Source organism: Callithrix jacchus, chromosome 3, assembly GCF_049354715.1.
Source record: "Callithrix jacchus isolate 240 chromosome 3, calJac240_pri, whole genome shotgun sequence".
Lineage (NCBI taxonomy): Eukaryota > Metazoa > Chordata > Mammalia > Primates > Cebidae > Callithrix > Callithrix jacchus.
The window spans coordinates 87,386,312-87,404,149 of NC_133504.1; the positions used below are offsets into that span (position 1 = coordinate 87,386,312).

The following is a 17,838-nucleotide window of genomic DNA, read 5'->3' on the forward strand; positions in this document are numbered from 1 at the left end:
GCCTAAGTTGATGTTTTTACTCCTGTAGAAGAGAAAGAGTAATTGAAAAGCATCACCGTAATGTTTTTATTACATACATATATGATCTAAAGTGGTCAGTAAAGTAATGAATATATGAAGAAAGAAACTCTGTTGTTACTGTATACTTCACGTTATAAAGAAGGGAGAAGGACCTGGGGTCTGGACCAGATGACCTGTCCTCAAAACCCAGCTCCACCACTATATGATGAGTGAATTTGGGCAAGTGGCTTACCTTGTGTCTTATTTTTTCATCTATAACATGGGGATGAAGTGGTATTTACTATGGAGTTAATGTGAGACTAGAAGTCACATAGGTCAAGTATAAGAACCAGGTTGGCATTGAGTAATTCCATCAAATTAACTATTAGTATTATTATTACAAATAGAACCCCAATCTTCTAACAATAATCAACAGAGAGTAATAAAAATTAAATAAAAGTAGACTATATCCCACTATAACAGAACAGAAGCAAATTCTACAGGACACCTGGAAAGATATAATTGCTATACTTAAATGCTATGTTTTAGAAAAGCTAGGACTGGTTCTCATCACTACATTCAGTGATGCAACTAAAAGGTCCAAATATTGTTGGAATAACAAAAAGGGCAAACGAAGTCTTTATAGGACACTCCCATCCCAGTCACAGCTTCTGTAGATAATCGTTGATCTAAAAGCATAATCTCAGAGACTGTGAACTTCGTATTCTAAAGAACTGCTACGGGAGGAGGACTCAAGATGGCGCTGTGAGAACAACCCAGGATTGGAGCTCGCGTTGAATCCGCAAACGGTGAGTCTGAGCTGCATTTCCAGACTGATCTTTGTTGCCCACAGAACGGGGAAACTCCCAAGTATAAAAAAGACACGGGACGCCAGGCAGTAGGTCTGCCTGGCGAAGCCGGCAGCCGGGGCAGCGGCGGCCAGCCCTACCCAGCAATCCCCACAGGGCGCGCTTGTCTGGGTGCCTTGTTGAACCGGCAACCTGAGACTTGAGAGGGCTGGACTTGAGACTGAACGAGACTTAAACAGAAGCCCAGCCCAGGGGATTGTAGGGACAGATCATTTGGGATACCCAGTGGGACGAACAAAACCGCGATTTCAAACTATCTTGAGCAGACGGCCCGAGAGGCTCTGTGGGGGAGGGGCGTCCACCACTACCGAGGCAACCCGCCCTAACTGAGATACATGCCCACTGCTGATGCAGCCAGCCGTTGACGAGGCAACCCGCCCCAACTGAGATACACGCCCACTGCTGACGGCAGACAGCCGTTGCCGAGGCAACCCGTCCCTACTGAGATACACGCCCACTGCTGACGCAGTCGCTGAGGCAACACGCTACAACGAAGAGACTCCGCCTCAGGGCGTGGCGGAGACCACAGCAGAGCCTGCAGGAACAGGGCGAATCACACAAGAGCAGGGCAGAGCCTCGGCAGCCAAACAGTGGCTAGTCTGCCTTCTAGCTGGGCAGGACACCTCATCGAACATCCAAAATAAAGCCCAAACCCCTCAACACAGAGCATTTGAGAAAAAAAAAGGGGGGGTTTTTAATGAGCTCTGTTGCAGCAGAATCAAACATAGCAGCCTAAAAGCCCTGAATGAACAACAGAGCGCACAGCTCAGCAATTAAGCCCCTATAAAGTACAAACTGTCTCCTCAAGCAGCTCCCTGACCCATCTATATCCAAAAGACTGACATTAGGCAGGCATCATCCTGGGACAAAGATAGCAGAAAAAGAAACTGGTAGCATCCCTCGCTGTGCCACAGCTGCTAGAGGTGCACCCCAGACAAGCAGGGTCTGGAGCGGACCTCAGCAGTCGTACAGCGAAAGGGCTAGACTGGTAGAAGGAAAACCAAGCAACAGAAATACTTCATCATGAACATTCTCGGTGTCCACTCAGAGACCCAATCGAAAAGTCAGCAACTACGCAGACGACCAGCGGAAAAATCCACAAAGATGAAAAGAAACCAGCGCAAAAAGGAGGAAAACACCCGAAACCAGAACACCTCGCCTCCTAGAAAGGACCAAAACTCCTCACCAGCAAGGGAACAAAGCTGGACGGAGAATGACTGTGACGAAATGACGGAATTAGACTTCAGAAGACGGATAATGAGAAACTTTTGTGAGCTAAAAGATCATGTATTAAATCAATGCAAAGAAACTAAGAACCTTGAAAAAAGATTCAAGGAAATAATAACAAGAATGGATAACTTAGAGAGGAATATGAATGAATTAAAGGAGTTGAAAAAACAATACGAGAACTTTGCGAAGCATGCACAAGTTTCAATAGCCGAATCGACCAAGCAGAAGAAAGAATATCTGAAGTCGAAGACCAACTTAATGAAATAAAACGAGAAACCAAGATCAGAGAAAAAAGCGCAAAAAGGAATGAACAAAGGCTCCAAGAAATGTGGGACTATGTGAAAAGACCTAACCTACGTTTGATAGGTGTACCAGAAGGGGAAGAAGAGAATGAATCCAAGCTGGAAAATACTCTTCAGGACATCATCCAGGAAAATTTCCCCCACCTAGCAAGACAGGCCAACACTCAATTGCAGGAAATACAGAGAACACCACAAAGATATTCCGCAAGAAGAGCAACCCCAAGGCACATAATCATCAGATTCAACAGGGTTGAAATAAAGGAGAGAATACTAAGGGCAGCCAGAGAGAAAGGTCGGGTCACCCACAAAGGGAAGCCCATCAGACTCACAGCAGATCTCTCGGCAGAAACACTACAAGCCAGAAGAGAGTGGGGGCCGATATTCAACATTCTCAAAGAAAAGAACTTTCAACCCAGAATTTCATATCCAGCCAAACTGAGCTTCAGAAGTGAAGGAAAAATAAAATCCTTTGCGAACAAGCAAGTACTCAGAGATTTTGTCACCACCAGGCCTGCTTTACAAGAGCTCCTAAAAGAGGCACTACACATAGAAAGGATCAACCGGTACCAGCCATTCCAAAATCATACTGAATGCTAAAGAGCATCAACATAATGAAGAATCTACAACAACTAACAGGCAAAACAGCCACTTAGCATCAAAATGGCAGTATCAAATTCACACATAACAATATTAACCCTAAATGTAAATGGACTAAACGCAGCAATCAAAAGACACAGACTGGCAAATTGGATAAAAACCCAAAACCCAGCAGTGTGCTGTATCCAGGAAACCCATCTCACATGCAAGGATACACAAAGGCTCAAAATAAAGGGATGGAGGAAGATTTACCAAGCTAATGGAAAGCAAAAAAAAGCAGGAGTTGCAATTCTCATCTCTGATAAAATAGACTTTAAAGCAACAAAGATCAAAAGAGACAAAGAAGGCCATTACGTAATGGTAAAAGGATCGATACAACAAGAAGAGCTAACGATCCTAAACATATATGGACCCAATTCAGGAGCACCCAGATACATAAGGCAAGTTCTTAATGACTTACAAAAGGACTTAGACTCCCACACAATAATAGTGGGAGACTTTAACACTCCACTGTCAATACTAGACAGATCAACCAGACAGAAAATCAACAAGGATATCCAGGGCTTGAACTCAGACCTGGAGCAAGCAAACCTGATAGACATTTACAGAACTCTCCACCCCAAATCCACAGAATACACATTCTTCTCAGCACCACATCACACCTACTCTAAAATTGACCACATAATTGGAAGTAAAGCACTGCTCAACAAATGCAAAACAACTGAAATCATAACAAACAGCCTCTCAGACCATAGTGCAATCAAGTTAGAACTCAGAATTCAGAAACCGACCCAGAACCGCACAGCTTCATGGAAACTGAACAACTGGCGCTTGAATGTTGACTGGGTAAACAACGAAATGAAGGCAGAAATAAAGAAGTTCTTCGAAACCAATGAGAACGAAGACACAACGTGCCAGAACCTCTGGGACACATTTAAAGCAGTCTCTAGAGGAAAGTATATAGCAATAAGTGCCCATATGAGGAGAATGGAGAGATCCAAAATTGACACCCTATCGTCAAAATTGAAAGAGCTAGAGGAGCAAGATCAAAAAAACTCAAAACCCAGCAGAAGACAAGAAATAACTAAGATCAGAGCTGAGCTGAAGGAGATTGAGACACGAAAAACCCTTCAAAAAATCAATAAATCCAAGAGCTGGTTTTTTGAAAAAATCAACAAAATAGACAGACCACTAGCCAGATTGATTAAAAATAAAAGAGAGAACAACCAAATAGATGCAATAAAAAATGATAAAGGGGAAATCACCACAGATTCCACAGAAATTCAAACCGTCATCAGAGAATATTACAAACAACTCTATGCGCATAAACTAGTAAACCTGGAAGAAATGGATAAATTCCTGGACTCCTGTGTCCTCCCAAGCCTAAACCAGGAGGAAGCTGAAACTATGAATAAACCAATAACAAGGTCTGAAGTTGAGGCAGCAATTAAGAGCCTACCACACAAAAAAAGCCCAGGTCCAGATGGGTTCACAGCCGAATTCTACCAGACACACAAGGAGGAGCTGGTACCATTCCTTCTAAAACTATTTCAAACAATCCAAAAAGAGGGAATCCTTCCCAAATCATTTTATGAGACCAACATCATCCTGATACCAAAACCCGGCAGAGACCCAACGAGAAAAGAAAACTTCAGGCCAATATCCATGATGAACATAGATGCAAAAATCTTCAATAAAACATTGGCAAGCCGATTGCAACAGCAAATCAAAAAACTTATTCATCATGATCAAGTAGGATTCATCCCGGGGATGCAAGGCTGGTTCAACATACGCAAGTCTATCAACGTAATTCACCACATAAACAGAACCAAAAACAAAAACCACATGATTATCTCAATTGATGCAGAGAAGGCATTTGACAAAATTCAACAGCCCTTTATGCTAAAAACCCTCAATAAACTCGGTATCGATGGAACGGATCTCAAAGTAATAAAAGCTATTTATGACAAACCAACAGCCAATATCATACTAAATGGGCAAAAACTGGAAGCATTCCCTTTAAAATCTGGCACTAGACAAGGATGCCCTCTCTCACCACTCCTATTCAATATAGTACTGGAAGTTCTAGCCAGAGCAATCAGGCAAGAAAAAGAAATAAAGCGTATTCAAATAGGAAAGGTGGAAGCCAAATTGTCTCTATTTGCAGATGACATGATAGTGTACCTAGAAGACCCCATTGCCTCAGCCCAAAAACTCCTGAAACTGATAAGCAACTTCAGCAAAGTCTCAGGATATAAAATCAATGTGCAAAAATCACAAGCATTCGTCTACACCAATAACAGACTTAAAGAAAGCCAAATCAAGAGCGAACTGCCATTCGCAATTGCTACAAAAAGAATAAAATACCTTGGAATACAACTCACAAGGAACGTAAGAGACCTCTTCAAGGAGAACTACAAACCACTGCTCAACGAAATCAGAGAGGACACAAACAGATGGAGAAACATTCCATGTTCATGGTTAGGAAGAATTAATATCGTGAAAATGGCTATACTGCCCAAAGTAATTTACAGAATCAACGCTATCCCCATCAAGCTACCATTGACTTTCTTCACAGAACTGGAAAAAAACACCATGAACTTCATATGGAACCAAAAGAGAGCCCGCATAGCCAAGTCAATTCTAAGCAAAAAGAACACAGCGGGGGGCATCACACTACCAGATTTCAAACTATACTACAAGGCTACAGTAATCAAAACAGCATGGTACTGGTACCAAAACAGAGATATAGACCAATGGAACAAAACAGAGGCACCGGAGGCAACACAACATACATACAATTATACAATCTTTGATAAACCTGACAAAAACAAGCAATGGGGAAAGGATTCCATGTTTAACAAATGGTGTTGGGAAAACTGGCTAGCCATGTGCAGAAAGCAGAAACTGGACCCCTTCCTGACACCTTACACTAAAATTAACTCCAGATGGATTAAAGACTTAAACATAAGACCTGGCACCATAAAAACCCTAGAAGGAAATCTAGGCAAAACTATCCAGGACATAGGAGTAGGCAAGGACTTCATGAACAAAACACCAAAAGCATTGGCAACAAAAGCCAAAATAGACAAATGGAACCTAATGAAACTCCACAGCTTCTGCACGGCAAAAGAAACAGTCACTAGAGTGGATCGGCAACCAACAGAATGGGAAAAAATTTTCGCAGTCTACCCATCTGACAAAGGGCTGATATCCAGAATTTAAAAAGAACTCAAACAGATTTATAGGAAAAAAACAAACAAGCCCATTCAAAAGTGGGCAAAGGATATGAACAGATACTTTACGAAAGAAGACATATATGAGGCCAACAATCATATGAAAAAATGCTCATCGTCACTGGTCATCAGAGAGTTGCAAATCAAAACCACATTGAGATACCATCTCACGCCAGTTAGAATGGCGATCATTAAAAAATCTGGAGACAACAGATGCTGGAGAGGATGTGGAGAAAAAGGAACACTTTTACACTGTTGGTGGGAGTGTAAATTAGTTCAACCATTGTGGAAGACGGTGTGGCGATTCCTCAAGGCCTTAGAAATAGAAATTCCATTTGACCCAGCAATCCCATTACTGGGTATATATCCAAAAGACTATAAATCATTCTACTATAAGGACACATGTACACGAATGTTCATTGCAGCACTGTTTACAATAGCAAAGACCTGGAATCAACCCAAATGCCCATTGATAATAGACTGGATTGGAAAAATGTGGCACATATACACCATGGAATATTATGCAGCAATCAGAAATGATGAGTTTGTGTCGTTTGTAGGGACATGGATGAATCTGGAGAACATCATCCTCAGCAAACTGACACAAGAACAGAAAATGAAACACCGCATATTCTCACTCATAGGTGGGTGATGAAAAATGAGAACACATGGACACCGAAAGGGGAGTACTAAACACTGGGGTCTATTGGGGGGAAAAGGGGAGGGCCAGTGGGAGGGGGAGGTGGGGAGGGATAGCCTGGGGAGAAATGCCAAATGTGGGTGAAGGGGAGAAGAAAAGCAAAGCACACTGCCATGTGTGTACCTACACAACTGTCTTGCATGCTCTGCTCATGTACCCCAAAACCTAAAATCCAATAAAAAATTAAAAAAAAAAAAAAAAAAGAACTGCTACATAAAATATTTCAATATCTTCTCATTACAGTCCTATGAACAAAATGGAGCAAGCCCTATCATTACCATTTTCCAGATGAAAAAACTGAGTTTTCTGTGTGTGATTTATCCATATCAAGTGGTCCTCTCTTTTTCTTCTTTTGGTAACATATCAAACATGGCTTTGCTAAGGTCAGATGTCACTCAACATGCTTCAAACTATCATTTGTTATTTATTATCATGATTATTTTTGTCTTTAAAAGTAATGCATGACCATTGCAGGACATTTTGGAAACATAAAAAATGAAAAGTTGTCACACAAAGAAGACGGTTAACCAGCTAGTGAATTTCTTTTCACTCTTCGTCTTTGCACATTTTTAAATATTTATGTTCATGCTTTTTATACAGTTGCATAACCTGTTTTTACAATTTAATGTTACACAAAAGTATTTTCATGTTACTGCTTTTAAAAATTCTGGATCCTAAAATGCAGTTAAAACTGTTTAGGTAACTTCCTATGGCTAGTAAAATTTCATAACCTTTTCCCTTTGATCCCTAAGTTCCCATCCAGATTTAACTCCCAAGGAAAAAATATGAATGTTCTGTAAATTGTTTCTTCATAGTAATATTAGTAATTGATCATTAGAAAGCTATTAATTGCAATGTTGTAATTGAATTTTATGTTCTACTATATTACTCCACTTGGTAATTCTATTAGAACCAAGAATTACTTTCCAGGAAACTTAGAAGGATAGGTAGGGAAATAGTATCTTCCAGCTATTATGTTGAACCAGCCTTACATCATCCTGATACCAAAACCTGGCAGAGACACAACAAAAACAGAAAATTTCAGGCCAATACCCCGATGAACATCAATGTGAAAATCCTCAAGAAAATTCTGGCAAACTGAATCCAGCAGGACATCAAAGAGCTTATCCACTACAATCAAGTGAGCTTCATCCCTGGGATGCAAGGCTAGTCAACATATACAAATCAATAAACGTACTCCATCACATAAACAGAACCAATGACAAAAACCACATGATTATCTCAATAGACAATAGATGCAGAAAAGGCCTTCAATAAAATTCAACACCCCTTCATGCTAGAAACTCTCAATAAACTGGGTATTGATGGGCTGTATCTCAAAATAATAGGAGATATTTATGACAAACCCACAGCCAATATCATACTGAATGGACAAAAGCTGGAAGCATTCCCTTTCAAATCTGGCACAAGACAAGGATGCCCTCTCTCACTACTCCTATTCAACATAGTATTAGAAGTTCTGGCCAAAGCAATCAGGAACAGAAAAAAGTAAAGAGTATTCAAATAGGAAGAGAAGTCAAATTGTCTCTGCTTGCAGATGACATGATTTTATTTTTAGAAAACCCCATCATCTCAGCCCAAAATCTCCTTATGCTGATAAGCAACTTCAGCAAAGTCTCAGGATACAAAATCAATGTGCAAAAATCATAAGCATTCCTATACACCAATAACAGACAAGCAGAGAGCCAAATCATCAGTGAACTCCCATTCACAATTGCTACAGAGAATAAAATACCTAGGAATACAACTTACAAGGGCTGTGAAGGACCTCTTCAAGGAGAACTACAAACCACTGCTCAAGGAAATAAGAGAGAACACAAACAAATTGAAAAACATTTCATGCTCATGGATAGGAAAAATCAATATCATGAAAATGGCCATACTATCCAAAGTAATTTATAGATTCAATGCTATCCCCATCAAGCTGCTACTGACTTTCTTCACAGAATTAGAAAAAACTACTTTAAATTTCATATACAATCAAAAAACAGCCCATATAGCCAAGACAATCCTAAACAAAAAGAACAAAGCTGGAGACATCACGCTACCTGACTTCAAACTGCAGTAACCAGAACAGCATGGTACTGGTACCAAAACAAAGATATAGACCAATGGAACAGAACAGAGGCCTTGGAGGTAATGCCACACATGTACAACCATCTGATCTTTGACAAACCTGACAAAAACAAGCAATGGGGAAAGGATTCCTTATTTAACAAATGATGTTGAGAAAACCGACTAGCCAATGCAGAAAACTAAAACTGGATCCCTTCCTTACACCATATACAAAAATTAACTCAAGATGGATTAAAGACTTTAACATAAGACCTAAAATCATGAAAACCCTAGAAGAAAACCTAGGCAATACCATTCAGGACAAAGGCATGGGCAAAAACTTCATGTCTAAAATACCAAAAGCAATGACAACAAAAGCCAAAATTCACAAATGGGATCTAATTAAACTAAAGAGTTTCTGCACAGCAAAAGAAACTATTATCAGAGTGAACAGGCAACCTACAGAATGGGAGAAAATTTTTGCAATGTACGTATCTGACAAAGGGTTAATATTCAGAATCTACAAGAAACTTAAACAAATTTACAAGAAAAAAAACAACACCACCAAAACATGGGCAAAGAATATAAACAGACACTTCTCAAAAGAAGACATTTATGTGACCAACAAACATATGAAAAAAAAAGCTCTTCATCACTGGTCATTAGAGAATGTAAATCAAAAACACAATGAGATACCATTTCACATCAGTTAGAATGACAATCATTAAAAAGTCAGGAAACAACAGATGCTGGAGAGGATGTGGAAAAATAGAAACGATTATTGTTTTTTAGATAGAGTCTCACTCTGTCGCCAGGCTGGAGTGCAGTGGCGTGATCTCAGTTCACTGCAACCTCTGCCTCACAAGTTCAAGCAATTCTCCTGGCTCAGCCTCCCGTGGTGGCTGGTGCTACCATGCCCAACTAATTTTTGTAGTTTTAGTAGAGATGGGGTTTCACCAGGTTGGCCAGGATGGTCTCAATCTCTTGACCTTGTGATCTGCCCACCTTGACCTCCCAAAGTACTGGGATTACAGGCATGAGCCCCCACGCTGGGCCAGGAACACTTTTACACTGTTAGTAGGAGTATAAATTAGTTCAACCGTTGTGGAAGACAGTGTGGTGATTCCTCAAGGATCTAGAACCAGAAATACTATTTGACCCAAAAATCCCATTACTGGGTATATACCCAGAGGATTACAAATCGTTCTATTATACAGACACATGCACACATTTATTTATTGCATCACTATTCGCAATAGCAAAGATTGATGGGCATTTGGTACCAACCCAAATGCCCATCAATGGTAGACTGGATAAAGAAAAGGTGGCATATATACACCATGGAATACTATGCAGCCATAAAAAAAAGAGTTCATGTCCTTTGCAGGGATATGGATGAAGCTGGAAACCATCAATCTCAGCAAACTAACACAGGAACAGAAAATCAAACACTGCATGTTTTCACTCAGAAGTGGGAGTTGAACAATGAGCACACATGGACACAGGGAGGGGAACATCACACACCAGGGCCTGTTGGGTTGGGTGGCTAGGGAAGGGATAGCTTTAGGAGAAATGCCTGATGTAGATGACGGGTTGATTGATGCAGCAAACCACCATGGCACTAGTACACCTGTGTAACAAACCTGCACATTCTGCACATAAAGTACAATAAAGAAAAAAAAAAAGAATCCTAACATAGAACCTAAACAAGGCTAAGTTCAAAATTCCAAAACTAGTCACAACTAAACTAAGAGACCAACTCAGTTAGGATAACCATTTGGGGGCCAGTAAAATAACTGGTGTTTCCACCATTTCTTTTTAGATTAAGGAAATTTAGACACTATTCTTCCTAATTAAGCCACTGCTATTGCATAAAGACGCCAGAAAGAACCTAATGAACAGTTCAAAAGCAAACTGAGCATTAAGTTTGTACCAGAGTATGGAGCAATACTGTGCGCACTAGAGTCTATGCAGGTTGATGGCTTCTGTCTCTCAGCTGAAGGCTCTTTACGAGAAATGGTCCTCTCTCCATTTCTGATGCAAGTTCTCCTCTACTTTCTTCACACATGTATGTACACACAGGCATGCGTGCACACACACACACACACACCTTACAATTTACACAGGGGAAAGAGGTAATTTGACCTACGTTAACCAATAAGGTACTATTCCACTAAAATTGCAATCACAGAGTAAAAAACCAAATCCAATAGATTTTAAAAGACTGGACAACAAAAGCTATGCATAGCAGACTATCTATAGATGAAAAGCCCAGAGGCTCGCAAGCTTACCAAGAATAACCCTGCTTGGGGAAACGTCCAAGCCTCCAGAAGGTGTTGTAGCTAAATGAGACCAGCTCGCCAGGAAATCTGGTGGCAATGTGGTGAGTCTGTTGCTTGATAAATCCAAGTAGGCAAGGTTCTTCAGATACTTGAGTGCATCGTTTGGCACACTGGTTATTCTGTTATTGTGCAAATCCAGGGTCCTCAGAAGGGGCATGTCCAGCAGAGACACCCAAGGAAAAGCAGCCAGAGAATTTCCATCCAAACGCAACTCATGCAGCTGCTTCAGGTTGTAAAAACTGCTGGGGTCAATGCTGGCCACGGAATTGTAAGTCACCCAGAGGTACTGAAGCTCTACTAGGTAATAGAAGGCCTCTGCAGAGATTCTGCGGATAACAGTCTTCTCTATACGAAGCTTCACGGTATCCACGGGGAGGTTTGTAGGGAGCTCATTCATATCCATGTCGTTACATAGCACCAACCTAGTGTCACAAAAAGAGCAATGTGAGGAAACTCACTCTCCAACACCCATTTGAAAAAAAATATTTCTCATTTGAAAAATATCAATTTTCAGCCAGGCAGTGGCTCATACCTGTAATCCCAGCACTTTGGGAGGCCAAGATGGGCAGATCACTTGCAGTCAGGAGTGGAGACCATCCTGGCCAATATGGTTAAACCCCACCTCACTAAAAATACAAAAATTAGCTGGTCGTGGTGGCAGGCACCTGTTGTCCCAACTACGCAAGAGGCTGAGGCAGGAGAATCGCTTGAACCCAGGAGGTGGAGGTAGCAGTAAGCCAAGATCGCACCCCGGCACTCCAGCCTGGGTGACAAAGTGAGACTCCATCTCAATATATATAAATTTTTATTCCCTATTAGTGTTCAAAAAATATTTATTCTGGTTAACCTGTTCTCTAATAGTGCATCATCTTCTTCTTCATTGTGACAACAGCTACTTTTGGGTTGAACCATATAAAATAGCCAAGATAGTAAAAAATAATCAAATATCAGCAATTTCATGTGGTTCAACCTAACATTTATGAAGATCTTCACATGCAAGCCCTGCTCAACAAGGTCACATCCATGACTTTATTTAATCATCACAACAACCCCAGGAGGCAGATATTGGGTAACAGGTAAAAGCGCCTTAGAGTCACACTGATCTTGGATCAAAACAATCCAGGGTCTAAGGTCTGCCACCTCTTCTGTGGTCATGCAAAGCCACTTCACCAGTGTCTCAACCTCATTTTCCCATATGGCACTGTTATGAGATTAGTTACAATGGATGTGAAACTTTACAACATATTATATACTCGGTAGGTGTTTGCTGTTACTGTCAATAACCTCGGTTTTACATGGAAAGTAACTGAGGCCCACCAACATTCAGTAACTTCCCAAGGTCACCCAACTAGTGGGTTTTGCAGCCACCTTTCAAAACCACTTCTGTCCATCTTCAAAGTGCACCTGTTTAGGAAATGGCCCATTTTAAAAGAATCGCCTGTTAAAATCATAAATCAATACTTTTCAAGAGGATAATTTATTTAGGTGAAAGAAAAAAACAAGTGTTCACAGTACACATTTAAAGTTGAGCTCTGTTTTAACAATGTGACTTGCACATTGCTTTCTGCTTAAGGAATAAACCAGAAATTAGGAGTTGACCTTGAGCAAATCACATTTTGATCTTGTTTGTTGGCACATATAAAACAGACATAGAAAAACAACATTGTGCCAGCTGGGCAAGGTGGCTGTAATTCCAGCACTTTGGGAGGCCAAAGCAGGTGAATCACTTGAGGTCAGGAGCTCGAGACCAGCCTGGCCAACATGGGGAACCCTCATCTCCACTAAAAATACAAAAATTAGCCAGGTGTGGTGGTGGATGCCTGTAATCCCAGCTACTCCAGAGGCTGAGGTGGGAGAATCGCTCGAACCCAGGAGGCAGAGTTTGCAGTGAACCAATATTGCGCCACTGCGCTCCAGCCTGGGTGACAGAGTAAGACTCCATCTCAAAATAGAAAAAAAAGAAAGAAAGAAAGAAAAAAGAAAAACAACACTGTCCCATGTGTAAATTTAAAGTATGAGGAATCTGAGAATTTAGATTCATTTTAGCCTGGAAAAGACCTATTTGTCTCCTATGATATACTCATCTGAATTACTAAAAATGAACAATAAGAAGTTTTGCAAAATATACAAAATATAGCATGCAATAAATTCAGTACATAATTGCAATAAAAAGCGTGAAAAAAATTTCACCCTTTAGTGAAAATCATATTAAATCGGTGGCTCTGAAAAGCTGCTCATAACGTATACAAATGTAAGCAGCATAAAGCTGCAATGTGTTATCTCCTTTCTATAACTTCAGGAGAAGACCTCATGGAATCTTTCAGATACTCTAGGGATATCTCTTACTTTTCATCTCTATTTTGTATCACAGATTTCAGTGCTACTTTATACCAGTTGCTACTCATTAAGAAAGTATTTCAGCATGCTATCATAGAAGAAAGCCTAGTGTGTACACAAAAAGATCTAGCATCTTTACCAACTTAGCTACATCCACACAATTATATAACCTAGGGCAAGTCACTTGGTCTCCGTACAGTTTAGTTTCTTCATGTATAAACTGACAAGGGGTTGAACTAGATTATTTCTTACCAGAGCTAATATTCTATAATTTTTATAAAATCCATCAATAATGGGGTCACCACGGAGCAGGAAACATTTCTGTGATTGTTTCTCAAAAGTAGCCTGGCCTGATCTTCACTGCTGAACATCTCTGGGCAAGTAGGTCTTTAATTTGCTACATTCTCTTTATCATCTTTAACCACCCAGTGAATATCTCAAAAAATACCAAGAATTGGTTAAGTAAAATTTACACAATAACAAGATAAGCTTTTAACAAATATGTCTTAGTTATTATTTATTTGTTTAAAGTTATAAGACGTAAGTAAATTGGGCAATTCTTTTCACAAATTATTTTGTCTAAGACTCACATTTACTTCAACCAAGTCACAAATAGTCTGATTTTGTTATTAAATACCCTCTCAAAAAAAATTCAAGTTCTACCGTGTTTAGCTAGCAAGAGTTCTGTTTTGCATTTCACATATCTAAAAGGTCTCATGCACATTATAAGCAAATAACTATTCTCATTACACAAGTAGATGCTAAAGCAACCTAGAGATTGAATAACTTCTGAGGATCCTTCAGTGTCTGCAACAGACAGTATTTTTTTTTTCAATCTTCTTTACTTTGTAAATTCAATCAGCTTAAAATGAAATATTCTATTAACCTCTCTAAGTTTACGCTTGAGATCTTCCTTCCTGCCAAATAATCCTCAAAGGAAGTGGAGAGCCCCGAAAGCAAAGGATGTGGGCATGTCCCTCAGCTCCTGTTCAGCCCTGCCCTCTTAGGCTTTCTATAATCAAGGGCTGAGCTGGCCACACACCTTTAAATGGTTTGACCTCAAGCAACATTTTGCGAACATGAGCATAAAAAAAAATTTGGTAACACAGAATGTGTTTAGAAATTTCCAATAACTTGAGGCCTTTAAGAGTCAAACTGCTCGAAATGAAAACAGTGAAGGAGTAGGTGACCAGTATTAATACAATGAAGTTAAAGTTTATGGATATTAAACCTTCTCTTCTGTGATTTCTGATCCTCAAACATTTGCTTTCAAAAGTAGGCTCTCTGGTTTGGGTCCTTTTTGTCAAAATAATGAGAACATTTAGTAGCAAGCAGAGGAGCATACCTTGATCCCAAGCCGTCATTTCTGCCGTGATAATCACAGGTGCACTGTGAAGGACACGAAGAGCCCACTCCTTCCAAAATGCTAAGGACAATGCACAGACATGCAAAGAGATGCATCACTCCTTTCAGAGGTTATTTAAACAAAAGGTACCAAATCCTAAGCATTCAGAAACTGGTGTGCCCGGAATGCAAACAGCCATTTAGTAACAGCAGATTACACAGGATTAGCTGAGATCTGTAGTTACTTAACCTTCAAGTGTATCCTGCAAGAGATCAATTGACCCAGCCTTTGAATACATTTTCAGCAAAGTAACACATTCTAAGGAAAATGAAAATCAAAACACATGACAAGCAATTTCAATAGTTACCCATAGCTTGATTTGCAAGGAAATGCCTATTAAATCCCTTTCCTCTGGATGTACTTGCCGCTGCACCTTCAAAATATACTTAATGTTAAAAGTAATTTGATCCTGGCAGATGCTAGAAAATTCTGTAGATTATTTACCTGTTATAACATTATAAAACGTTTTACATTTGGTTTTTGCCAGCATGCATAACTAATTGTTTTACAAAATTTAGTTTTAAAAATAGAGGCACATGACAAAAGAATGATTTAGAAAAGAGTTATTGATGTTGCCACATACTGGTTACCTCTAAAAATAAAGTAAAACAAGTCCATTGCATAGATTTTAAGGGGAAACTGCTTCAACCAACCACTCCTGTGGCAGGACTAAGTTCTCCAGTGAGAATGTGTTCTAAGACTCTTCTAGATCATCTCAGTGTGAGGAAGGTTTATCCCAGCACAATTATTTTTAATGCAGGCAACTATCTCTGTTCAATAGTTTCCCAAGTTATCTGCATCAAAGCCATCTTTGAAGATCGACTCTAATTCTTTTAGCTATATTAGGCTCTATCAGAAAATATGAATTATATGTAATTAAATTTAAAACTATCTCCACACACATAAAATGAGAATTCACAGAGTCACTCAAGGATTTAAGTAATAAATATATGTCATTTAACCTTCTTAGTGGTCCCTTCTAACCATCCTCCTTAAACTAAAAACTTTTTAATAAGAAAATTAAATCTATAAAAATAAGCATATTACAGGAAATGTTGAAAACTAATAGAATTCATATAAGAACCATAGTCTGACAAACTGCGCTCAATTAAAATAAAACACTGCAGGTTTCCAGATTCTGCACAATTCATTTGTTCCTCAAATATTTACTGAGTACTTACTCTCTGCGGAGCACTGAGGGATACAAAGATGAACAAGACAGTTATTACACATAAAGAACTCACATGAGAAAAAGAGGAACAGAGTACTCAAGAAGGACAAGAAAAGAACATCAAACTCAGCTTATGTTAGTCAAGCAAGACTTCCTAAGGTGGGTGGTGCCTGGCTGCCGTTTACAGGGTGCATGATGATGCATTATGGGAAAATCCAAAAAGGGGCATTGCAAGCAAAGGGAATAGTGGAAACAAAGGGAGAGAAGAGAGAATGAGTGTATTGTCTTCAGAGAACTGCAAGCACTTCTTGTTGCTCAGGCATAAGATTTTGAGGCAGGAAGTTAAAAAAGATAAAGCTGGAGAGGTAAGTGGGGGTGATGTTTTCAAGGAAACCCTTCGACTGGATGGAGAGCTTACACTCAGCCTATAGGCAATGGAAGCAATAAAAGTTAGACTTGGGAGTGGCACATCAGCTTATCCTTTTAGGAAGAATTCTCTGGTGGCTGTGTGGAGGAAAGGTTTAGATAGAGCAAGCAGCAAGAAAGGAGGAGGCTTCGGGTGGATGTCTGTGATCATAGTCCAGGAGAGCAGCCATCAGGCTACAGCCTTGACTGCTGTGCTGGAAATAGTTAGGATAATGCAGCTTCAGGAAACATCCAGGTGAGAGAAATGATTGATTAGGTGTAGGGATGAAGAAGGGATTTAAGAACAACCCTCAGGTTTCCCAGTGCTGGAGATGCAGTGAGAGGTGATGGCCCTAACTGAGTTTTTGAGCACAAGAGGAAGGAGAAATAGGATGGGTAAAGCTCTGATCGCCAAATGACCAAGAGATTTTTTGAATTATTAATTTCACGGATGTCAAGACTTACACAGAGGCAAGATGTGCCAAATTGAGTATAGAATCATTGTTTAAAGATAAAAACATCAGAAATTAGTAAACTAAGAGGTCAGAGGGAACTATGTAACCAAAGCCAGGTCTTCCTAGTTTTATCATATAAGCAAATTAATTGATAAGATAGCATTGAAATATAAGTACTGTACACCATTGAACTCCTTTATATTTCTTATCACTGGAAATGAGTTCATGGCCTTGCAAACTGGAACTCTTGAGTCCATTTTTCTAGACGTTATTACAGATGTTGTCCTGGCCTTTTAATGGCTTTGGGACTTTGGGCACAGACTTCCCTATACTCTTCCTGTAAAAAGGTTCAGCTACAGTAGACAGGATGAGCAAAGAGCTAGCGACACAAAGCATTCGAAACTCTCTGGGAACACTAAACATTTTATTTAGCCATGAAGAAAGACAAAAAGCTGAAAAGTCCCTTTGGGGGGTATGTTAAAGAGGGCCTTGAAAATCCAGCTGAGGGGTTTATACTTAACTTGGTGGGCAAGTGAAGGTTTTCTAGCTAAAGACTTTGGACACTGGAACTTTATTTTTAAAAGGTTAGCTATGAAGTTGTATTGATTTGCAATTGTATGTATTGATTGCTGTGGGAAAGTCAGAAAGTGAGGAGATAAGGTAGGAGATTACTATAGCAGTTTACCTTTCCATATAAATAGAGGACTGTATAC

General features: G+C 39.8%; 1 protein-coding gene across 2 annotated transcripts in view; it reads right to left on the minus strand.

Annotated features, from left to right (window-relative positions):
* LRIT3 (leucine rich repeat, Ig-like and transmembrane domains 3) overlaps positions 1-15,253 on the minus strand; it is a 28,180-nt gene extending 12,927 nt beyond the window's left edge. Inside the window, exons 1-2 of one of the 2 annotated variants that reach the window (XM_003732451.6) lie at positions 15,035-15,253; positions 11,302-11,774 (exon numbers count right to left, since the gene is read on the minus strand). In XM_003732451.6, the coding sequence (XP_003732499.3) occupies positions 11,302-11,774; positions 15,035-15,150 (589 nt within the window). In that variant the 5' untranslated portion in view covers positions 15,151-15,253. Of the gene's footprint in view, positions 1-11,301; positions 11,775-11,884; positions 12,008-15,034 lie in introns of those variants that run through there. The other variant, XM_054253066.2, reaches the window with a different exon arrangement.
* Positions 15,254-17,838: the final 2,585 nt, after the last annotated feature.